The sequence below is a fragment of the Leucoraja erinacea genome, chromosome 28, assembly GCF_028641065.1.
Source record: "Leucoraja erinacea ecotype New England chromosome 28, Leri_hhj_1, whole genome shotgun sequence".
In the NCBI taxonomy this organism is placed as follows: domain Eukaryota; kingdom Metazoa; phylum Chordata; class Chondrichthyes; order Rajiformes; family Rajidae; genus Leucoraja; species Leucoraja erinaceus.
Genome location: NC_073404.1, coordinates 2,918,218 through 2,943,884, shown reverse-complemented (window position 1 = coordinate 2,943,884; position 25,667 = coordinate 2,918,218). Strand labels below are relative to the sequence as shown.

Sequence of the window (25,667 nt, the reverse complement as noted above, 5' to 3'; positions counted from 1 at the left end):
CCGAGTGCTCTGCATTGTGGGTTGAAACAGAATGTGGGAATACACAGGCAAGGGGAAAATGCAAGGAGCGAGAGGACGGGGCGGTGTCAGCCAATGGAGGAGGCAGGCGGCTCGACCATTGCGGAAGGGCGGGCGGTATTTGAAGAGGACACGGAAGGGGCGGGGTGTCACTAAACAGCAGATTGCACCGGGGTGAAAGCGGCTACGGGGGAATTAAAAAAAACAAAAGCACATCTTCACTGGAGAGACCAGTACTGGGGAAGGTGAGATAATCTCCCGCAAGGCATATATATATATATGTATGTATATATATATATATATATGTGGTTATTTTTCTCAGCGTTGATTTTATTCTCACTGTGCATTCCATTTAGCCTCGGCCACCAGGTTTTAAGTTACCTTAAAATGACCTGAGCTCTATTTTGTAAAGGGACTGCGTTTGCAAAGCGTTGATGCAAAATACGCGTATCTGCTGCAGGTCCCCCCCTTATTTCCCCGCCACCCCCACCCCTCCCCGTCGGGTCTGGGGAGGCAATGACAGGCATTGCATAATGTTCGTGCCGGGGAACGTCTTGGAAACTCGCTGTGCGAGGAGGGGAAGCGTGTTCATTGCGCTCACTCGCGGCATTACGTGAGTCTGCAGCGAGCAGTTGTTCGCTGTGGGGAGGGAGAGTTGTATTCGCTGAATTCGGGTTAGTTGGTCCAAACCCATCAGTTCGATTACAAGGAACGTGACTGAATAAAGTTTGGATTGCAGTAGGTGCATGGTGTTTTCTTTATTGGGTTTTTTATTTCGTGGAGAGGCGAGAATGAACTCAGACGGCGTTGGGGGGGGGGATGGGACCGTCTTGGTTCTCTGCAGAAATCGCAGGACTCCACCTTCAAATCGAAGAGACCAATCTCTGAGGGATTCTTTTCACCGCTTGATCGCGAACGTGCACCTTTTTGAGCTATCGGTGACCCTTCTCGGGAGGAGTCGAGTATTCGAAGCAAGGCTTACATTTAATGCAGTATTTTTTTTGGATATTAAAAAAATATAATACATTTGGATATTAAAACAAAACAATTTTCATCGTTTCGGTTGTCATAGCTTGTGGCTGTTGATACATCAGACGATTAAACCCGTTGATAATTATTTTTCTCCTCTTCCTAATACAATCCACATTGGGGCGCGACAGTGGTTTTAAGCGCGTCGTTTGTGACCCGTGTCACAATGAACATTTTATCTCCACTCCGCCCCAGCGGGCTTTTGCTGAAATCCCGACATGTCCCCTTGCCTTGCCTTGCCTTGCCTTGCGTGCCATTTTCCGGCCTGTTGTTGTCTTTTTGCAAATGGAGGTTCCCCCCGTTGTCGTCTCCTGCGTGGGTGACGAGTTTGGGGGGGGGGAGAGAAGTAGGGGTGTGTGTGTGCGCGCTGTAACCATTTCTGGGTGTAATGCAGAGTGCGTCTGGTGCCTCAAGCCAAGCCGCAGGAAGTTTGAAAAATTATTGTTTAAGAAGGAACTGCAGATGCTGGAAAATCGAAGGTACACAAAAATGCTGGAGAAACTCAGCGGGTGCAGCCGCATCTATGGAGCATGAAGAAGGGTTTCGGCCCGAAACGTTGCCTATCTCCTTCTCTCCATAGATGCTGCTGCACCCGCTGAGTTTCTCCAGCATTTTTGTCTACCTTTGGAAAAATGAGTGTTCGTGGCTGGACCGGCTCGGTTCAATCGAGGGTTAAATGTAGAAGTTTAACAAAATCTGTCTCTTTTAACCGGTTTTACACATTTAACCGGTTCCTTTAACAATAAAAGACTAGCGAGGCATCATGAGTACTGTATATCATGCGTGCTCTCTTTACCCTTGAGGTGGAAACGGGATGTTTAGATGCGGTATGTTTTTTTTTTCCCTTAACGTTGTAGGCACGATGTCCGATAGGAAAGCGGTGATTAAAAATGCTGATATGTCCGAGGATATGCAGCAGGACGCGGTTGACTGTGCGACCCAGGCGATGGAGAAGTATAATATCGAAAAGGACATTGCTGCATTTATCAAAAAGGTAAATTCTCTCGAGTGTTATACAGTGGCGGCTGAGACTTTGTTGAAATATGGAAGACCACCGCTATTCGGTGCTTCTCTCCCGTTCCTTCTCTCTAGAGATACTGCCTGACCAGCTGAGTTACTCCAGATTTGTGTATCTATCTTCGGTGTAAACCAGCATCTACATTCCATTCGGTTAATTCTCGATTGATATGTCTTTGACAATCACACGACATATAATGCCCTATCTTGATACTGTCCAGTCAACAGTTGGGACTTTGGAGAAGGATTTTCTCGAGGGAGCCGACATGGGTGTCTCCAGAAACAAACCGGGTAGCTTGACCAGGTCTACAATGACGTAACTGTGCTTTTGCAGATGCTTATAAATACTGTTGATTATTGCGGCCCTGTCGCTCATGCTCCACACAAGGCAGCGGTCCGAAACGGGTTTTGGCACCAGCCAACAATTGATTCACAAATGCTAGTGTTGTCAGCAGATTAACACCACTGACAACGTTTCACTCTCTCAAGGGAAATAGGAACACTTTGATTGCACACTCTCCAAAGTGTGGTAGGTGTATGGAACAAGCTGCCGGAGGAGGAAGTTGAGGCGGGGCTATCGCAATATAAGAAGCAAAGGTACATAGATAGGACGAGCGTATATTGGACAGGAGCCGAACTGGGACTAGTGTAGAAGGGATGTGTTGGTCGGTGTGGGCAAGTTGGGCCGAAGGGCCTGTTTCAGACACTATGACTGACTCCAGGAAAGTAGCACTGTATATTTGTGTAGAAAGGAACTGCAGATGCTGTTAGACACAAGATGATAGATAGGTCCTTTATTGTCATTCAGACCTTTTGGTCTGAACGAAAGTATGTTGCCTGCAGTCATACACAGAATCAATAATAACAAAACATACAATAAACACAAATTAAACATCCACCACAGTGAGTTCACCAAGCACATCCTCACTGTGATGGAGGCAAAGTCTTCAGTTGGAGTAACTCAGCAGGTCGGGCAGCATCTCTGGAGAGAAGGAATAGGTGACGTTTCAGTCGAGACCCTTCTTCAGATGGACTGAAGAAAGGTCTCGACCCAAAAAAAACACCTATTTCTTTTCTCCAGAGATGCTGCCTGACCTGTCTATCCTCAGCACATATTTGATTGTGCACCCCCCCCCCCCCCCCCCCCCATATTAAAAATAATCTGGAGAAGCATTGTTGTGATGGGAGAAACGATTCATAATAATGGCCGCCTTTTAAACAGAAAATAGGTGCAGGAGTAGGCCATTCGGCCCTTCGAGCCTGCACCGCCATTCAATATGATCATGGCTGATCATCCAAATCAATATCCCATACCTGCCTTCTCTCCATACTCCCGATCCCTTTAGCCACAAGGGCCACATCTAACTCCCTCTTAAATCCAGCCAATGAACTGGCCTCAACTACCTTCTGTGGCTGAGAATTGGCAGAAAATCGACTACCATCTGTGGCAGAAAATGGCCTATACCCTCTTATTCTTTGCCTCCATGGGTGGAAGGGTGTGGTTCTCTTGAATAACAATGCTGGTATCTTCACTGCCCCTCCATCTATTTCTAGAGCTTTTAAGATGTACAGAATGGAAAAAGACCTCTCCATTGACCCACCCAGTCCAGCCGTCTCCATGCCTGGTTTGCTGACAGCCCAAATGAAACGTGCTCGATTCACACACGTGTTCCAGCTTGGGTGATGGGCTATTGTGTAAGGATAATTTAGCCAAGCCTATCCTCCTTTGTCAGCAGATTAACACATCTAAAAAAGTTTCACCTTCTCAAGGGAAATGGGACCACATTGCACGCCCTCCAGGAAGATAAGAGGGGACACATTTTGTTGTTATGTCTTCCCCCCCCCCCCGTCCCCCCTGCCCCCATGCCTCCTCCTTCCACAATTACAAAGTCACCTTGGAAGCATTGTTGTTATGGGAGAATTAATCCCAAATAATGCCAAGCTTTTTAAATGGCCTAACATTCTGTGCCTCCGTGGGAAGGGGTGATTCTCTTGGTCTGTATGAGTGCTGGTATCTACACTGCCTCACCATCTATTGTGATACAGAGTGGAAATGATCTTTTTGCCCACCCCCACCAACCATCTCCACGTCTGGTTTGCTGACGGTCCACAACAAACATGCTCAATGGACACACATTTCAGCTTGGACGATGAGCTATAGTGTAAGGATAATTTTGCCAAGCCTAACCTCTTTTTCCTCCTCTTCCCATCCATTTCATCCAACTTGCACCTTGCTGTCCTGCCCCCAGCTGAAGTCTGATGGTGGGGGGGAGGGTAACATGAATAACTGTAGATAAATACAACATGATGGAGTAACTCAGCAGGTCAGGCAGCATTTCTGGAGAAAGGGAATGTGACATTTCTGGTCGAGATCCTTCTCCCGTCTGAAGAAGGGTCTCGACCCGAACCGTCGCTAATTCCCTTTCATAGAAACTGAGAAAATAGGTGCAGGAGTAGGCCATTTGGCCCTTTGAGCCAGCATCGCCATTCAATATGGTCATGGCTGATCATCCCCCTCTCCCCCGTTCCTGCTTTTTCCCAACCCTATATTCCATTAGCCCTATGAGCTAAATTTAACTCTCTTGAAAACATCCAGTGAATTGGCCTCCACAGTCTTCTGTGGCAGAGAATTCCACAGATTCACAACTCGGGATGAAAAAGTTTTTCCTCATCTCAGTCCTAAATGGCCTAACCCTTATTCTTAAACTGTGATCCCTGGTTGTGGACTCCCCCAACATGGAGAACATTGTTCCTGCATCAAGCCTGTCCAAACCCTTAAGTCTTTTTATATGTTTCTATAAGATCCTCTCTCATCCTTCTACATTTAATTCCCTCGTCTAAATCGTTAATATAGTAAATAACGGGTCCCAGCACTGAGCATTGTGGCACCCCACTAGTCACTGCCTACATTCTGAAAAGGACCTACTCTTTGCTTCTTGTCTGCCAACCAGTTCTCTGTCCATGGCAATACCATGTGCTCTAATTTTGCACACTAATCACCAGCGCTGCTGTCTGACCCACTGAGTTACTCCAGCATTTTGTGTCTATCTTCGGTGTAAACCAGCATCTGATGTTCCGACCCATGAACAACTGTAGCCCATAGTTCATGCCTCTTGTAGTCACTGTTTTTGCCTCTTTCCTTACCTCACTTTTTGTCTTTTCATCTTGTCCAACCATCTGCTAACCACCCCCCCCCCCCCCCCCCCTTTATCCACCTATCACTTGCTAGGCATTTCCCCACCCCCACTTCTCAGCCAGTTTTCTCTTCCCATCGTCATCGATCCATACAGTTAACATAAAATTGGAGCATTCAATGTTATATTCTGGGCCCATATGCCCGTGTTCATAAATTGTAGGAACAGAATTTGGCCATTCGGCCCATCGAGTCTAATCTGCCATTCTATCATGGCTGATCAATCTTTCCCTCTCAACCCATTGCCCTGCCTTCACTTCATGACCGCTGACACCTCACGAATCAAGAATCTGTCACGCTCCACCTTGTATAAATAAATAAATAAATAAATAAAAATCCATTGACAGCCTTTGCAGTCATCTGTGGCAATGAATGAATTCCACAGATCGACTACCCTCGGACTAAAGAAATTACTTCTCATCTGCTTTTTATTCTGAGGCTATGGCCTCTGGTCCTAGACCCTCTTACTAGTGGAAACATCCTCTCTACATTTACTCTATCCAGGTTTTCACTGTTCGCTGAGTATCAGAGGTCCCCCTTCCCCCCAACCCCTCCCATCCTTCTAAACTCCAGTGAATACAGGCCCAAACGCTCGGATGTTAACCCAATCTATCGTGGGATCATTTTCGTAAACTACCTCTGGACCCATTTCAACACCAACACATCCTTCTTCCAATTATGTGGGCCAAAACTGCCTGCTCTACTCCAAATGTGGTCTGATCAGTGCCTTATGAAGCTTCAGCATTATTGTCGGTGTGACTTTGGTTTTCATCTGTTGAACTGTAACCTTCAGTTGTTGCCATTGTACCTGGTATATCCTGTTCTAGCCTTAGCCAATGTGGGTAAGCTTTCAGCAGTTGTGCATGTGATAATGCTGTGATGGCTAATGTGAAATCTTTAATCTCTTGCAGGAATTTGACAAGAAATACAATCCTACCTGGCACTGCATAGTTGGCAGGAACTTCGGGAGTTATGTCACGCATGAAACAAAACATTTCATCTATTTTTACCTGGGTCAGGTTGCAATTCTTCTATTCAAGTCAGGCTAAAAAAGAAAGGGGGATAAACATGAACTTGTGCACTGACGGTAGGAGCCACAGTCCCTTTAATGGCTAAAAGGCTGCATGGACTTTATCTTCTGTGTATATGTAGCAGTAAACTTGCTTTAACGCCCACAAGGCTTTTTCTTTCTTTTCATTGCACTGAAATGGTTAACAGTGGCCTTTAAATATTAACAAAATACCTGGAATGGTTCTGCCTGAAGACCTGGATTGCTAGAAATCTATCCAGAGTATCTTTTATTTTGTTTCATTCAGAAACTCATTTCACGTTTCTTCTCCACACCCCTCCACTCTTTTAACCCCCCCATTCCCCTCCCCTCCCCCCACCCACACACACACACACACACACCTACAAACTACCTTACCCCACATCAATTCTTTGTACACAGAAGAATGCAGTAGCACTGCAGGTGTTGGGTGTGAGATATTTATTGCTTTTCATTTAGTTTTTTTTCATATAGCAGAAGATAGCTATTGTATTGCCACTTTTTTTTTTCCTTTGTCAGAAAAGGTTATGGGATTTGATACATCAATATTCTGTGGCTAGGTAAGGTTTGTAGGTTTAAAGAAAATCCGCTACATAGAAACATGAAATGGCTGGCCTGCCAGAAATGTCGAGAATGGTTTGATTGCACCTTAATTGGGACAAAACCAACTTGTTTTTCCTTGTGCTGTAATCTGCCAAATGTGAAGAAGCCTTCAGTTTAAAAGATCACTGTCAAACTTACAACAGTCAAAAGCTACTCTGAAATGTAGAGCACTTAGGCAAGTTGTCCGTTATCCTATTTTTGTTTTTTCCTCCCCCCCCCCCACCGTTTTGCACGTTGAGGGAGGATTTTCACCAAACTGTCTGTGGTGTTTTGTCCATTCTTAAACTATCCTCCTTTCCCACCTGTAGCACACTAAAAGGTTGCAAACTGATCTTTGATATAAGCAAATATGTAAACAATGCAAGGTGCTTATATTAAATGTCTTCCCAAATGATGTCTATGAAATCTAAATTTTTTCACTTCTCTTATCCTGGTGTGTATTTATTTGTATGTACATAGCTTATGATTAAAAGCATGGAAAAGCTTCAATCCTGGTTCATGCATCTGAGCTAACTTAATGTATTTGCCAATAAATGGAAAGTGTCAGACCTCTGTCAGTTATGGAAGTTGTCTTGATGTCTCTTTTGTAGCTTATGATTAGAAGTAACAAAATTTCCATTCTTGACCATTGTGGCTATCTTGGAGTGTAATCAGATTTTGCAAGTATGATTTTTTTCCCCCTGCTTATTAAAAGGGACTGTACACTACTGTAAACTAATCTTTGGGGTAACTGTAATCTTCAAGATTTTATTGCAGTGTAGCAACTTGCTTAGATTTGAATGCAAGGTATTAATACTGCCAGCTTGAACCTTCCATCCACCTTTTCAACCATATGTGAGTATCAGCACTTGATGTCCATCCTAATTCCCCTGGTGAAGAGATGACATTGGGTGGGTAACTTCAAATGCATTCAAGTGGTCTACAATTAGATCCAACTCCCAAGGTAGGAATGAAGGGAAATGAGGAGATGGTGGTGTTCACACATGTTCACAAGCCTATTTTAGATTGAAGTGGATGTGGAAGGGGTAGTCAATGTGTGGAGCACATTCATTCCTCTGTGCTTTGTCTTTCAATGGGTTGAACCAATTTAATATGTATATTGCAAAGATCATTAAGCTGCTTAGGGGTTGAGATTGGTTTCCACAGGATCAGCTGTACAAAGGGGCTACATAACATGATTTATTTGTATTCTCATTGTCTTTTTTTTCCCCATCTGTATTATTTAAGAAAAGACTATTCTGCATATCGGGGAGAGTAATGGATTTAAACGTGAACCCTGTCGAACTCTCAGTTACTGCTCCCTGATGCATAAAGGTTTATTTAATAATTTTTGGATTTCAACATGTATAAATTTCAAAGCTATCTGTAAAAAAAAAAGCAATCATTAGTCTAATAAATGTTCAGTAAAACAAAGCAAGTCCAAGTCTCATCATTCAATCAACTGTAGGATTATTAATAGCAGATTTGCCTTCCATGCTAGCATTGGTTGGGGAGAGGATTTCTGGGATGGGTGAAAAGGCGCATTAACTAATGTCAGTCACAAAATGGAGAATTTTGGAATAAGATGTTTACTTTACTGGAATAAGGTGTTTAGAACATAAAATGGAGAATCATTATTGGGTTACAGGGCAAGGGAGTTTAAACGAATTTGTGCTATGCAGCTCTTTACTTTCAGGCGGTTTACAATGTATCAAAGCAAGTTGACAGCTAAAATACATTTTCATTTATGCACAGTTACTCTGTAATGTTGTTCTGGTAAGACCATCCGCCTTGTGGCGATCTTTTTGTGCAAAAGAATAAAGCTCAGAGTTGAATAGCATATAATGAAAATCAGAATGAAGCAATCTGTGCGTTTAGTGATCTGGAGTTGTTTTTTGACAACAAAGGGGCAAGTTACAGTCGATATTCTTGGAAAGAGTTGCCATCCTTTCACCTGCGTTGCTGCCTGCTCCAAAAGGAACTTGCAGTAGAAAAAGCATTCAATTCAATTGTTCTTTATTGCCACATATATATGCACCACACAGTGAAATTCAAGCACCGATCACCATATGTTGGCACCATTCACAAAATAAAAGTCCAGTCCGCATGCTGGATGTACTGGATGCCCCATGTCCAGGTAAGCCTAGGCTGCTGCAGGACTACCTCCATTGTCATCGACTGGATGGGCTGCTAAACAATGTCCCTCTCCGCCCGACCACAACTGTGTGTGGAAAGCCTTTGTTATGTTGCAAGGCATTGAACAAATTAGATTTATTTATTTGCTTTTCTAATTCTATGCTTTTTTTGGTGAGATTTGAATAATGAACTTCTGATTGACCATAGATAATGCTAGAGTAACTCAGCACAACAGGCAGCATTTCTGGAGAGAAGGAATGGGTGACCTTTTGGGTCAAGAAGGGCGTCTCAGTTAGAAATTGGCAAGTATGATGTTGTGGGAATTACAGAGACATGGCTGCAAAAGGACCAGGGCTGGGAACTGAATATTCAAGGGTATACGTCCTATCAAAACGACAGACAGGTGGGCAGATGGGGTGGGGTAGCTCTGTTGGTGAGAAATGAAATTCAGTCCCTTGCGAGAGGTGACATAGAATCAGGAGATGTAGAGTCAGTATGGATAGAACTGAGGAACTGTAAGGGTACAAAGACCCTAATGGGAGTTATTTACAGGTCCCCAAACACTAGCCTGACAAGGGAAGTTGGGGACAGTATAAAAATAAAAGTGGAGAAGTATAACATAGCAAAGATGAGCGGGAAGCCAGAGGATTGGGTAACTTTTAAAGAACAACAGAAGATAACTAGAAAGCCAAAACGGGGAGAAAAGATGAGGTACGAAGGTAAGCTAGGCAAGAATTTAAAAAAAAAGAGGGTAGTAAAAGCTTCTTTAGGTATGTGAAGAGGAAAAAATAGTTACAAGACCAAAGTTGGACCATTGAAGACTGAAGAAGGTGAATTTATTATGGGGAACAAGGAGATGGGCGATGAGTTGAACAGGTACTTTGGATCCGTCTTCACTAAGGTGGACATGAATTTGCAAAGGGGAAATCATGCTTGACTAATCTTGAATTTGAGGATGTAACTAGAAAAATGGACAAGGGAGAGCCAGTGGATGTAGTGTACCTGGACTTTCAGAAAGCATTTGATAAGGTCCCACATAGGAGATTAGGGCACGTGGTATTGGGGGTAGGGTACTGACATGGATAGAAAGTTGTTTGGCAGACAGGAGACAAAGAGTAGGGATTAACGGGTCCCTTTCAGAGTGGCAGGCAGTGACTCGTGGGGTACCGCAAGGCTCGGTGCTGGGACCGTAGCTATTTACAATATACATTAATGATCTAGATGAAGGGATTAAAAGTAACATTTGCGGATGACACGAAGCTGGGTGGCAGTGTGAACTGTGATGAGGATGCAGAGTGACTTGGGCAGGTTGGGTGAGTGGGCAGATGCAGTTTAATGTGGATAAATGTGAGGTTATCCACTTTGGTGGCAGAAACAGGAAGGCAGATTATTATCTAAATGGTGTCAAGCTGGGAAACGGGGAAGTACAATGGCATCTGGAGGTCCTTGTTCATCAGTCACTGAAAGTAAGCATGGAGGCAGGTACAGTAGGCAGTGAAGAAAGCGAATGGCATGTTGGCCTTCATAACAAGATGAGTTGAGTATAGGAACAAAGAGGTCCTTCTGCAGTTGTACAGGGCCCTAGTGAGACCACACCTGGAGTATTGTGTGCCGTTTTGGTCTCCAAATTTGAGGAAGGACATTCTTGCTATTGAGGGAGTGCCGCGTAGGTTCATCAGCTTAATTCCCGGGATGGCGGGACTGTCGTATGCTGAGAGAATGGAGCGGCTGGCCTTGTATACTCTGGAATTTAGAAGATTGAGGGGATCTTATTGAACCATGTAAGATTATTAAGGGTTTGGACACGGTAGAGGCAGGAAACATGTTCCCGATGTTGGGAGAGTCCAGAACCAGGGGCCACAGTTTAAGAATAAGGGGCAAGCCATTTGGAACGAAGATGAGGAAAAACTTTTTCACCCAGAGATATATATTATATAATCATACCTGAAACTCGTCAAGAACAAAACCTGCAAATTTTTTAAAAATATGAGAAAAACCTCATTTTCTGAGTGGTAATTGCCCAATCAATGCATGTTTGACATTGAGGTTGGACGCAAATTGACCAATCATGCGCTTTATTTTATGGTCGCTAGGCAGCGAGGACCGTGGGATCATGGCCAAGGAATAAAGGTAATGCTGATCATTTTGTGGTGGGTGGTGAGAGCGGTCGGTCGGGCCGGACCTCCGGCAGGTGGTGAGAGTTGGGCCTGACCTCCATGGGTCAGCAAGCCGGTGTTGCAGCAAGCGTGTGGGAGGTCTGACGGAGCCGGCGCTATGGTGGTGTTAAAGTCGGCCCCGGCGGCGTGTAGGGCAGTGCTACTTCCCGCCATCATCACCACCAGAAGGGCATGCTGGCCGAGGTGGACGTGCTGCGAGAGCAGCTCTGGAAGGGGGGCGGGTTAGGGTTAGGCATTTTCTTGTCGGGGAGATTACGGAAAGTCGGTTTGTCAAGGAGGACCCTCTTAAATTTCTACAGGTGCACAGTAGAGAGCATACTGACCGGTTGCATCGTGGCCTGGTTCGGCAACTTGAGCGCCCTGGAGAGGAAAAGACTACAAAAAATAGTAAACACTGCCCAGTCCATCATCGGCTCTGACCTTCCTTCCATCGAGGGGATTTATCTCAGTCCCTGCCTCAAAAAGGCTGGCAGTATCATCAAAGACCCACACACCATCCTGGCCACACACTCATCTCCCTGCTACCTTCAGGTAGAAGGTACAGGAGCCTGAAGACTGCAACAACCAGGTTCAGGACTAGCTACTTCCCCACAGCCATCAGGCTATTAAACCTGGCTCGGACAAAACTGATTATTAATAACCCATTATCTGTTATTTGCACTTTATCAGTTTATTTATTCATGTGTGTATATATTTATATCATGGTATATGGACACACATCTGTTTTGTGGTAAATGCCTACTATGTTCTGTGTGCTAAAGCAAGAATTTCATTGTCCTATACAGGGACACATGACAATAAACTCTTGAACTTGAACACTCACAATTATATTCATTATACTATTTTTATATAATATAATTATACATAATTATATATGATTACAGTCATATTCACAAGTTATATATAGATATAGAATTATTATACTATATATATGGTTTAAAAAGACGGCAACACGGAAATAGGTCCCCCATGGTGTAATATGGGCATTGGACACGATGGCGATTACTTTTTCGATCTCATTTTCTAATCAGTTTAATTATTTAATGTGCAATTTTTGGCACTGACGAGTTATGACTTCCTTCTCAATTATATTTTATCTAAATCTGTGCAAAATTTCATTTAGTTACGAGACATGGGTCACAAAAGTTGATTTTTAGACACATTTTTGACCCTCGGCCCACAGCCTAATTAAGAAGAAAGAGAGCACTGGTGAGTTGACTAATCGCAAAGGGACTGTCAGGCCAAGGAAGACCTCCACAGCTGATGACAGAAGAATTGTCTCTATAATAAAGAAAAATCTCCAAACACCTGTCCGACAGATCAGAAACACTCTTCAGGTGTGGATTTGTCGATGACCACTGTCTGCAGAAGACTTCATGAACAGAAATACAGAGGCTACATTACAAGATGCAAACCACTGGTTAGCTGCAAAAATAGGATGGCCAGGTTACAATTTGCCAAGAAATACTTAAAAGAGCAACCACAGTTCTAGAAAAAGGTCTTGTGGACAGTTGAGACGAAGATTAACTAGTAAGAGCAAAGTATAGAGGAGAGAAGGAACTGCCCAAGATCCAAAGCAGACTGCGATTCATGGACATCAACAGAGAAGACATCCAGCAACTGGTGATGTCCATGAATCGCAGACTTCAAGCAGTCATTGCATGCAAAGGATATGCAACAAAATATTAAACATGACTACTTTCATTTACATGACATTGTTGTGTCCCAAACATTATGGTGCCCTGAAATGGAGGGACTATGTATAAACACTGCTGTAATTTCTACATGGTGAAACCAAAATGTATAAAAATGGCCTTTATTAAAATCTGGCAATGTGCACTTTAACCACATGTGATTTTTTTTCTATTACAAATCTCATTGTGGAGTACAGAGGCAAATAAATAAATGACAGGGGCCACGGAACGTTTTGAAAGTGGGGGGGCTGAGCGATTACTGATCACCGGTCTCGGGGATATTCGGTGATGGAGAGACGGTGGAGGGTGGCACAATTATTTTTTTTTGTTGTTGCTTGACCTCCAAAAACTGGGGGATATTACAGGCCATCCCCCAACTCAAAAAGTGGGGGGATATCCCCCATTCCCCCATTACCCCCCCCCCCCCTCTCTCTCGGGTTGATTCTCTCACTCGGGACCGACTCTCCCTCCCTTCCGCTCGGCAGCTAATCACAGCACTTCGTTCACTGCCCCATATCTCGACTGCGCTGTGACTGGCCGTTGAGCAGAGGGGAGGGAGGGTTTTGGGGGGGGGCAGTCTGATTCCGACACGGCTGGTCGTGGTTTTGCCGCGCTCACTGTGCGCTTGTTCTGAGATTCTGGATGTCGGAGGTCCTCAGAAGAAGAGAAAAATATGCCTGCGGGCCGAATAATTTGGGGTTATGAAGCATGTCTCGCTAAAAAAAGTGGAGGGGCTGCAGCCCCCCCCAGCCCCACCGGTTCCATGGCCCATGAATAATGGGTCTTTGTCCCAAACATTATGGAGGGCACAGTATATGGGAATTACATTGCTATGTAAAACCTCATCCAATGTAGAAACTGCAAATTGGTATTCTGAGGAAAATACACAAGGCTGATATACGGGCGGGGGCGGGGGGGGGTGGGGGGGAAGGGGGGCACTTCATTGAAACTTGCCAAATAGTGTAAGGCCTGGATGTGGAGAGGCTGTTTCCACTAGTGGGAGAGTCTAGGATCAGAGGGCGCAGCCTCAGAATAAAAGGACGTACGTTTAGAAAGGAGATGAGGAATTTATTTAGTCAGTGAGTCTGGAATATAGTGGCACAGACGTCTATGAAGGCCAACTAAATGGATATTTTTAAGGCAGAGATTGACACATTCTTGATTACAGGGAGAAGGCAGGAGAATGGGGTTGACAGGAAAGATAGATCAGCCATGATTGAATGGCGTAGTAGACTTTGAAGGGCTGAATGGCCTAGTTCTGCTCGTAATTTTAAAAAAAGATCTTAAGGGAGAGGTTCTAGGCTCAATTGCTGAGACTGGGGAGAGCAAATGGGAAGAAACCCTTGAAGATGGTTAGCCACAGATTTGTTGGGTGAGCCAACAGCCAGTAGCCTGACACTGAGGTGCAATGGAATATAGTGGGTGTGGGATCATCGTGGAGTAAAGGTGAGCAAAGGGGTAAGGGGCTGAGAAGGGAGGTAATGAGGAAAAGACATTGGGTTGTTGAAGAAATACCAAGCGCAGACTGGGTGATCATTTCACTGAACATCTATGCTCAGTCTGCTTTGGACTAGGTGATCTCCTGGCTGCTAAAGATTTTAACTCGCATTCCCATACCAACATTTTTGTCCAGGGCCGCATCCACTGTCGACGTGAGGCCTCACGCAAAGTGGAGGAACGGCACCTCATATTTTGCTTGGGCTGCTTCTAACCCAGTGTTATGAATATTGAATTCTCTCATTTCAAGTAACCTTTGCATTCCCTCTCTGTCCCTCCCCTCCCCCACCCTAGTCATTCTACTAGTTCACTATTTGTATCCCTTCGTTATCACCTCTGCGCTGTTTGTTCGTTTTCCCCGTGACCATGTGTTTCCTCTGGGTGCTCTGGTTTCCTGCCCACACTCCTAAGATGTACAAGTTTGTAGGTTAATTGGCTTCAGTAGAAATTGTAATCGCTGACACGGTAGGCCGAAGGGCCTGGTTCCATGTGCATCTCTGGTAAAGTTCACCTGCCCAGTCCATGGTTTCCTACAGGGAGATGATTTACTAGAATGTTGCCTGGGTTTCAACAACTAAGTTGCAGAGATGGGTTGAATAAGTTAGGTCTTTATTCTCTGGAGCGCAGAAGGTTAAGGGGGGACCGGATAGAGGTCTTTAAAATGATGAGAGGGATAGACAGAGTTGATGTGGACAAGCTTTTCCCTTTGAGAATAGGGAAGATTCAAACAAGAGGACATGACTTCAGAATTAAGGGACAGAAGTTTAGGGGTGATATGAGGGGGAACTTCTTTACGCAGAGAGTGGTGGCGGTGTGGAATGAGCTCCCTGGAATAGCAGGTCCATGGTATCATTTTTCCTGGATGAGAAGGGAATGGAGGGTTATGGTACGATCAGGTGGGACTAAGGGGGAAAAAATTTGTTCAGCATGGACTTGTAGGGCCGAGATGGCCTGTTTCCGTGCTGTGATTGTTATATGGTTATATGGTTTATATGGATCATTACATGGGATTGAGAAAGTCAGATTAAACCTTTTTTCTCCATTCCACATCGCCTGCTAGTGCTGGAACTATTTATTGCCCCTTGACTTTCTTCCCATCCGAGAACCAAAAACTCAACTCAGAACGGTACTAGAACCCAGAATTACAGAGGAGTAAGTTGACAGGAACCTTGAAGATAGACACAAAATATGGAGTAACTCAGTGGGACAGGCAGCACCTCTGGAAAGAAGGAATGGGTAACGTTTCGGGTCGAGACCCTTCTTCAGAAACCTTGTTGAGTTACTGACTGGTACCATGCCAATCTTATAAACTACAGCCACAGTGAGGAGAAGGAATATTTATGCTAGTCAGAGGACCTGGATAGCATACAACATCCACGATGATTTATTTCCAGGACTGGATTCTTCACAAGCATTTAGGAGTATAAACTGAAGCCAATTTTCCCTCCTTAGTCCAATCAGTTACAGGAGCAGACATTCGGATCAATAATGGGTTGTTCTGGTCTGTAGTTCAGTTTCTCAGTGGATGAACTTGCACTGCTATTAGTGAGCCTGTTTGCATATTGTTTTACAAAAAATGACACTACAAAATCCATAAGGTTATAGACCCATTTCCAGTTACCATGGTGCCCGATACAAGAAACATATTAGCATATTAACATGTTTGAACTCAACAATCTTCACATCTTTTCAATAACACTTATCAGTATTTATTTCCAGAATCTATAACTCATAGCTACAGGAATTAAATCATGTCAGCAGTCAGCTGAATTGTAAATGTGAGTCACTGATACCTATTTTGCAAATCTGGATGGAATGTGAAAATGTTAAAAACACTGAAATCATATGTAACAAAATAAAAAAGTAACTATTTAATTTGTCATTTGATAATTTCCAGTTTTCTAGGGATGCAGCATGGACACAGGCTCTTCAACCCACCGAGTCCATGCTGACTATTTATCACCCGTTCACACTAGTTCTCTGTTATTCCACTTTCTGATCCACTCCCTGCACCTGAGGAGGCAACTTACAGACGTTAATTAACCTTCACACCTGTACATCTTTGGGATGGAGGAGGAAACCAGAGCACCCGGAGGAAGTAGACATAGTTAAAGCAAGAATGTGCAAACTCCACACAGACAGCACCAAAGGCTGTTACCTGGTGTCACCGGGTGGCGCCAACAGCAGTGGCTTCCTCGCCAACAATCTGTCTGTTCTTTCTTCATTTTGTTATTTTTAGTATGTGTTAAAAGTATGTTTTAGTGTTCCTTGGTTTGTTTTATGGTGGGGGGAGGGGGTTGGGGGAAACTGTTTTTTTCAATCTCTTACCTCGAAAGAGATGCAATTTTTTTCCGTATCGTATTTCCGTCCGCACTGCGGCCTAACATCGTGGAGTTGGCGGCCTTTTCCTGGAGACTGATTGGGCGCTCCAAGATGCCGGGGTTTGCGGGACTTTAACATCACGGAGCTTGCGATCCCTTTGCCGGGGTTCGAAGCTCCAACCGCGGGGCCTGTGGACTTTCACATCGTGAAGCCCGCGGTCTCTGGTAAGAAGAGGCCGACTCAGGGGCTCCATGCCGCGGAGAGAGTTTCAACCGCCCCGATGCGGGAGTTTCGATCACCCCGACGGGGGGGGCTTCGATCATCAGCTGCTTGAAAGAAGCTTGAAAGTGTGCATCACAGCAAGCATACTGTGAGGTTGCATCACAGCTCGATTTGGGAACAGTCCAAAACCACAAAAAATTGCAGTTAGTAGCCTCGTCCATCACACAGACCAGACTCTCTGCCATTAACACCATCTGCACTTCACACTGCCTTAGAAAAGCTGCCACTATAAAATCAAAGACTTGTCCCGCCTTCTCCCCACTCCCGTTGAACAGAAGATACAAACTTGCAAGCACAACACCAGACTCAAGAACAGCTTCTTCCCCTCTGTTATCAGGCTTCTGAACGGTCCATCCATAAGCTAGAGTGGTGTCCGATTCACCTCTACCCCATGGCGGACATTGGACTATGTCTCTGGAACTGGTGCACACAATGATGAAACTGCATTCTGCACTCTGTATCTTCCCCCTTGCTCTACCTATTATGCTTGAGTTTAGCTTGATTGCATTTATGTATAATATTGTCTGATTTGATAGGATAGAATAGAAAACACATTTTTTCACTGTACTTTGGTATACACGACAATAATAAACCTAAACCATATTACCAATGACCATATTACCAGGTCCAATGTAACAGCAGGCGAAAAATAACATTAAAATCTTGGTCTCAAATGCTTTATGGGTGCATTGTTCAAGGTGGAAACATGAATGGCGTGGACGCATTGGAAGAGAGTGCATTGAATCAATGCTACAAATAATGCACAGAAAGAAATGGCCCAGTAGTATTTACTATGTATATTATGAATAAAGTATTGTTTAAAAAAAAAATCAGAGTCTCCTTTTGGGAGCATGCAAAATCATTCACAATCTCAGTCAGTGAATAAAACAGCCTTTATGGCCAAGTTAAAACTCTAATATTTTTAAACAATTCTGAAGGTACAAGAAGCCCCCAAGCCTTTCCTGACGTCCTTTGAGCGAGGGCTATGTGTATATATGTATGTAGCTTGCTTGAGTATACTATTCTTATAACAAATGTAAAGCACTTTGGTCAACGAGAATTTTTTTTTAAATGTGCCAAATAAATAAATGTGACTCGACTTGACAAGATGGTGCCAGAAATGTGGCAACTCTTGTGTACTGCCTCATTGTAACCTACTGTCTTACAGTCTTGTGCTTAAGTATGATTGTGACTATGTATCGTAAGATAGATAGAAATGCTGGAGAAACTCAGCGGGTGAGGCAGCATTTGTGGAGCGAAGGATAAGGTGATCTTTCGGGTCGAGACCCTTCTTCAGACCCTTCTTCTCGACCCGAAACGTCACCTATTCCATCGCTCCATAGATGCTGTCTCACCCGCTGAGTTTCCCCAGCATTTCTATCTACCTTTGATTTTTCCAGCATCTACAGTTCTCACTTAAACAATGTATCGTAAGATTGTTACTGAACTGTATGCAAAAGAAGAATTTCACTGTACCTTGGTACATGTACAAGGGTATTGCCAGGACTTGAGGGCTTGAGCTATAGAGAGAGGTTACACAGGCTAGGACTTTATTTGTTGGAACACAGGAGGCTGAGGGGTGATCTTATAGAGGTGTATAAAAACTGGAGGGAACAGATAGGGTGAATGTACAGAGTCCTTTACCCAGAATAGGGGAATCAAGAACCAGAGGACATAGACACAAAATGAAGTCTGAAGAAGGGTCTCGAACCGAAACGTCACCCATTCCTTCTCTCCAGAGATGGTGCCTGTCCTGCAGAGTTACTCCAGCATTTTGTGTCCATCTTCGATTTTAAACCAGCATCTGCAGTTCTTTCCTACACCAGAGGACATAGGTTCAATGGGAGAGGGGAAATATTTAATAGGAAACTGAGGGGCAATCTTTTCACACAGTGGGTGGTGAGTGTATGGAATGAGATGCCAGAGGTGGATGAGGCAGGGACTAGAATCAAAACATTTGGACAGGTACATGGATGGGAAGGATTTAGAGGAATAGAAGCCAAACGTGGGGAGGTGGGACTATCGTAAATGGGGAATCTTGAATGGTATGGGCAAGGTGCCTGTCTCCATGCGGTTTACTCTATGACATGTGACAATAAAGTACCACTGAACTCACATCACCAAAGAAACCTTGTCCGAGATGCGATTGTTTTCCGGATCGTATCCCCGATCACTCTGTGGCCTATTACCATGGAGCTGGCGGCCTTGCTCGGGACTGACTTTGAGCCTCACCGTGGGGACGTGGACTTACCATCGGAGCTCCAAATGGCACAGAAGATTTCGACCATTTCGACCAGCCCCGACCCGGGGTCAAATTGCCTGGTGCAGGGGAGCTGGGATTTCCCCCCCCCCCCCCCCCCCGATGCAGCAGCTTGATCACCCCGACCGCCGGCTATGGGAGCCAAGATCGTCCCGTCAACGGAAAGCTTGAGGCCCCCGACCGTGGGAGAACAAAGAAGAGAAGAGATTAAACGTTTTTTCGCCTTTCCAGTCACTGTGGTGGATGTTCATGTTAAAATGTATTTTGTGTGTTCTGCTGCTTTTTATTGGTATGACTGTATGGCAAATGAAATTCCTCGTATGTTGTAAAACGTACTTGGCTAATAAAGTATTATGATTATGATTATGAAAATATTAGGTGAATGTGCTTGCGTTCATTTCTTGCAACCCAAAAAATAACTGTAATAAAAAAGAAATACATATGTTGTGGGAAATAAAAGTTGTACAGGCAGAAAATAATTTGTATTGAGAACGGGAACAATTTTAAATTATAGATGCTATCGCTGGCTTCCTATGAATTAGTGTTTTTATTCTATACCATTCTAGTAAACAGCATAGTCAGTAGAAACAAGGAACTGTGAATGTTGGTCTATACCAAAGAAAGACACAAAGTGCTGGAGTAACTCAGTTCTTGATGACATAGTTCATGGCACAGTGGCACAGTTGGTAGAGCTGCTGCCTCACAGTGCCAGTGACTCGGGTTCCATCTTGACCTCGGGTGCTGTCTGTATGGAGTTTGAGTGTTCTCCCTGTAACAACGTGGGTTTCTCCCTGGGTGCTCTGGTTTCCCCCCACATCCCAAATAATTACAGGGTTGGAGGTTAATTGGCCTCTGTTCCCCTAGTTGTAGGGAGTGGATGAAAAAGTGGGATAACATGGAACTAGTGTGAATAGGTGGTTGATCTGGTTGCATCATGGCCTGGTTCGGCAACTTGAACGTCCAGGAGCAAAAAAGACTGCAAAAAGTTGTGACCACTGCCCAGTCCATGACCAGCTTTGACCTCCCTACCGTCAAAGGGATCTATCATAGTCACTGCCTCAAAATGGCAGCCAAAATCATCAAAGACCCACACCATCCTGGCCACACACTCATTTCACCATTGCCATCAGGAAGAAGCCTGTAAACTGTAACATCCAGGTTCAGGAACAGCTTCTTCCCTTCAGCCATCAGGCTATTAAATACATCAACGAATATGCTCTGAGCTCTGAACTGCAAAAGACTATATTATTACTGCACCATATTTGTTATTTATTGAACTTTTTTTTCTCTTCCCCCGTTATGTACTATGTTTACATATTCACATATTCTGTTGTGCTGCAGCAAGTAAGAATTTCATTGTCCTATCTGGCACATATGACAATAATACACTCTTGACTCGATGCTCAGGTGTGGAACAACCCGAGACTGTAGTCCTCCCCAAAGAATCTTGCTGTTGGCTGCACCAAGCTTAAATGTGTCCCTCAGCACATACTCCTGCAGTCTGGAGTGCCCAGTCCGTGACATTCCCTGATTGGCAAGTTTCAGGCAGACCAGAGAGCATCTTTGACTTAGTTGATGGTCTTCCAGCAGCACGTGATGTTAGTCTCCGAGTGTGTCCCAAGGTACAGCTTGGATTGGAGTGTTTTCTGTAACCAAACTGTTTGTGATGAACCATGACAAGGACCCACATTTTGTGAAGAGGTGGGCAACTGTGTTGTCCCAGCATACCAAGATGTCATAGTCATACAGCAGAAAACAGGGCCTTTGGCCCATCTTGTACATGCCGACCAAAGTGCCCCAAATACGCCATTCCAATTTGCCCTTGTTTGGCCCATATCCACCAATCCTTTCCTCTCCATGTACCTGTCCAAATGTCCTTAGAAGGCTTAGGAAGTTCGGTATCTCCTACAACTCTCATTAACTTCTACAGATGCGCCATAGAAAGCATTTTATCAGGAAGCAACACATGTTGGTTTGGGACCAGCTCCATCCAAGACCACATGAAATTACAGCAAATTGTGAATGAAGCCCAGACCATCACACAAACCAACCTCCTCTCTTCTATTGACTCCATTTATACCTCACGCTGCCTCGGCAAGGCCAGCAGCATAATCAAGGTATAGTCGTGCCCTGGCCACTCCCTCTTCTCCCCTCTCCCATCGGGCAAAAGGTATAGAAGTGTGAAAACGCACACCTCCAGATTCAGTGACAGTTTCTATCCAGCTGTTATCAGGCAAATGAACCATCCTCCCACAACCAGAGAGGCAATGCTGAACTACTATATACCTCATTGGTGACCCTCACACTATCTTTGATTGAACTTTGCTGGCTTTATTGCCTTATCCTGTATCTGTACTCACTGTATTTACAATTGTATGCACACGATTGTAATCATGTATTGTTTTTCTGCGGACTGGTTAGCACGCGACAAAAGCTTTTTACTGTACCTCGGTACACGTGACAATAAACTAAACTGAAACTGAACTATGCAATGCAACCCATCTTTGGCTGCACTGGGGATTTGGAGCTTTTTTGCACTAAATTGTGTTTTAAAAAAATAAATAATGATTTTTTTGTTTTTATTATGTTCATCTGAAGAATGTTGACGCCGTGATCCAGCTTCGCCGAGGGTACTGTGTTTACAAACTGGATATTTTTAGTGCCTTCCCTCACAGTGAATTCTGCTGTGAGGGGACGTTTCATGTTGATTTCTATAGTGTACTGTTCTGTGTCTTTTTTTATTTTTCTCTTTTTTGTTTTGTATGGATTTATTGACATTTGATCTGTTCAATTAATTTAATCAATCTCTGTAAAGCACTTTGGTTCAAATACTGGTTTTGTTGAAAAGTGCTATATAAATAAACATTATTATTATTATTATGCTAGCTGAAAAGGACCCCCTCTTGGCTTTGAGGGGCCCGGAAAGAGTCCTTTCGGAAAGCGTGCAGCGTGCGCCGTTGCCATGGAGATCAGGCCTGCTTGCCGGAAGCGGCGCCGAGCCATGGCTGCCGAGCGGGGCCACGGGGAGCCGGCGGCGGCGGCGGCGGCTGGCGTGACCACCCACCCCAGCAGCGACTTCAACCGCTTCCGCAACAAACTCTTCACCATCAGGGCCTCGGAGAGCGAGAACTTCAAAACCGAGGTGAACCTGGTCTTCGATCAGCTCATCTCGGAGAATTACCTCAGCCATTCCAGCATAAGCCGCGAGGTAAGGGCCCGGCTGACAGCGTGTGTGACAGGCAGCGGCTAAATATAACCACCTACTCACCTCCTGCTGCAGTTATGGATGTGCTTCATTGCCGCAGTCAAATATATGACTACTTGGGTTGGTCCGAGAAATAGGACCTAGTGTGGACATTATCCCCCAATCCCAAACTCGCGATCCTCATCCAGGAGTTTCTTACCTGCTTGAAGGTGAGACTCCTGAACACCTTTCAACATTGTGTTTAAGAAGGAACTGCAGATGCGAAGGTGGATACAAGTGCTGGAGAAACTCAGCGGGTGCAGCAGCATCTATGGAGCGAAGGAAATAGGCAACGTTTCGGGCCGAAACATTCGCTCCGTGGAGTTTCTCCAGCACTTGTGTCTAACTTCACCTTTCAACATTATTGGTTAAGCCGTCTAGATCGCCCTAAGGCCACGAAAGACGTTTAAAAAAAAATAATAACACAGGTCTTAACATAAAGTCCTTGGAATCGCGAGGAAGCGATTGTTGACAGAATTGGTTTAAAAAACAGAATCCATCAGGGGTTTCAATTGGAAGTTGGACAGAGATTGGTTTGGTTATTCATTTGTCTATTTTTTAAATCTGTATATACTGAATTTTGTTGTTTATTATGGATTTTACAAAGTACCATGTTGTGCTGCTGTAAGTAAGAATTTCTATCTGTGCACTGTGGACGGCCCAATTGTAATCATATATGGCCTTTCTGCTGACTAGTTAGCACGCGACAAAAAGCATTTTCACTGTGACAATAAGCTCAACTAAATATATCCACTAAGGTATTGGCATAGATTTGGTGGGCTCAATCTGATTTTAATTCTTGAACATAGTAAACATTATAATGGACCGTAGGAGAGGAGAATGGTGTCCGTTATTGCTGATTGTCCGCTATAACAAAGTAAGGGATTATCCAGTTCCAGTATAGAGTTTCATTGCATGTAGAAGAAACAAAGAACTGCAGATGCTGGTTAAGGGCGGCATGTTGGCGCAGAGTTGTTGCCTTACAGCGCCAGAGACCTGGGTTTGATCCTGACTACTGGTGCTGTCGGTACGGAGTTTGTACATTCTCCCCTTTGTGGGTTTTCACCGGCATCTCTGGTTTCCTCCCACACTCCAAAGACGTACAGGTTTGCATTCTAATTAGCTTGATAACATTGTAATTTGTCCCTGGTGTGTGTAGGTTAGTGTTAGTGTACGGAGATCGCTGGTTTGCGGACACGGTGGGCTAAAGGGCCTGTTTCCGCACTGTATCACTAATCTAAACTAATACACAAAAGGACACAGTGCTGGAGCAGGTCAGGTAGTATCTTTGGAGAACATGGATGGTTTGGGTAGAGACCCATTCCTCAGACTCTCGATCTGGAACTGGGCCTGGAATCCAGGTGAGTTGACACCCGCTGCCTGCTGGTGGCTGTGGGAGAAGCGAGGATGGGTGGAATTATTTGTCGTGGCCTGCAGGCAGCTGGAGTATGGGTAAGGATCGACAGTGGCGGAGACAGGCGCAGCCTGGAAGTGGGTGAGGAGGTGGCGGCAGTAGATCTGGCCTGGAATCTGATGGAGAAGCGGTGAAGACCTGCGTCGGCAGCCTGTCCTCGTGATGAAGGTTGGTAGATCCGGCCTGGATGCGGCCCGTGTGGCAGTGCTGGCCGGTGTTTATGTCAGCAGTCCAGCCATATAGCGGTCGGGGAGGCGGCTTTGACAGCCCGGCCTGGCGGTGAGGGTTGGTATGTCCGTCCGCTATAACCAAAATTCATTATAAAGAGGTTTATAATAACGAGGGTTACTATATACGAGTTTGGAGAGACAGCATGGAAACAAGTCATTCGGCTCACTGAGTCCACACCAACCATTTCATCACCTGCTCACACTAGTTCTATGTTATCACATTTTCTCATTCACTCCCTACACACTACGGGCAATTTACAGACGCTGATTAACCTACAAACCTTCACATTTTTGGGATGTTGGACAAATCTGGTACACCCGGAGGAAACCCACACGGTCACAGGGAAATCGCATAAAGTGAACACAGACAGCACCCAAGGTCAGGATTGGACCTTCTCTGGCGCTGTGAGGAAGCAGCTCTACCAACTGCGCTACTGTGCTGAATATTTATAGTATAACCAATGCTACAAACAAATCCATTTTCAAATGTAGTCTGCTGCATGGTCTTTAGTAGTGGGATCCCTAGTAAATATCCTCCTCTATTATATTATACTATATTACATAGTATATCTCCTCCTCCCTTAACCTAGCAATGATTGTAAACTATTAAACATTATAAACAAGACACCCATGTCTTCTCTGCATAACTGCTGGTTAACAATTTGTTGCTTTTATTTTGTTTATTTGGAAGACTTAATCTTATTGTAAAGCTACTGTGGATGTGTCAAACTTCTCAACAAATGATGGTGTTAATAAGATAGAAATTGCATAAAATTATAGTGTTGTGAGATGTCTTGCCATGTTACAATTCCTGCTGCTTTTAAGTGATTACACTGAAGTTATCAGCAAATGCTTCAATCCATGTGTAGTATGTTAAAATGGTTTGATTTATCAGTTGGATGAAACATAGTAACTTGGGCAATGGGTGTATAAATCGTGTGAGGAATTGATATGGTGAATGCATAGAGTACTTTACCAAGAGCCAGAGGACATAGGTTTAAGATGGAAAGTTTTAATAGGAAACTGAGCAGCACCTTTTTTCACTCAGAGGGTGGTGGGCATATGGAACGAGCTGCCAGAGGAGGTAATTGAGGCAAGTACACTAACAGCACTTGAAAGACACTTGGAGGGATGCATGGATAGGAATGTTTCAGAGGGATATGGACCAAATGCAGGCAAAGGGAACTAGCTTAGATAGGGACTTTTGGTCGGCTGAAGGGCAGTTTCCATGCTGTATGACTTTATGAATCTAAATGATTGGAGGGTGGTTAACAACTGGGAAATAAGATCTCAACATGAAAGGATATGGAAAGTGAATTGTACATTCTGTTCATGAATTTGGAACATGACCTTTCGATCAAATTGTCTTCTAGGCTGTGGCATTTGTTTCAGTAGCAGCAGTAAGTACAGTTAAGTTATAATTGTAACCTGGTGAAATATCTCAGTGCTGTGACATGTGATGTAACGTGCTTGAGTAATTTAAAAGGAAGTTAATGCAAGTTTGCCCATTTAAGGAGATAATGA

The 25,667-nt window shown here is 44.3% G+C and overlaps 2 protein-coding genes across 4 annotated transcripts in view; both read left to right on the top strand.

Annotated features, from left to right (window-relative positions):
* The first annotated feature begins 116 nt into the window (after positions 1-116).
* dynll2b (dynein, light chain, LC8-type 2b) lies at positions 117-7,469 on the top strand. Of its 2 annotated transcripts, none has more exons than XM_055657519.1 (3): positions 117-263; positions 1,905-2,041; positions 6,169-7,469. In XM_055657519.1, the coding sequence occupies exons 2-3, from the start codon at positions 1,910-1,912 to the stop codon at positions 6,304-6,306; spliced, it is 270 nt and encodes an 89-aa protein (XP_055513494.1). In that variant the 5' UTR covers positions 117-263; positions 1,905-1,909; the 3' UTR covers positions 6,307-7,469. The 2 variants fall into 2 exon arrangements, with proteins under 2 accessions (XP_055513494.1, XP_055513495.1); XM_055657520.1 differs by lacking the exon at positions 117-263 and adding an exon at positions 647-756.
* A 14,763-nt stretch (positions 7,470-22,232) lies between these two features.
* heatr6 (HEAT repeat containing 6) overlaps positions 22,233-25,667 on the top strand; it is a 132,038-nt gene continuing 128,603 nt past the window's right edge. The window contains exon 1 of one of the 2 annotated variants that reach the window (XM_055657517.1): positions 22,233-22,463. In XM_055657517.1, coding sequence (XP_055513492.1) covers positions 22,257-22,463 — 207 coding nt within the window. In that variant the 5' untranslated portion in view covers positions 22,233-22,256. The other variant, XM_055657518.1, reaches the window with a different exon arrangement.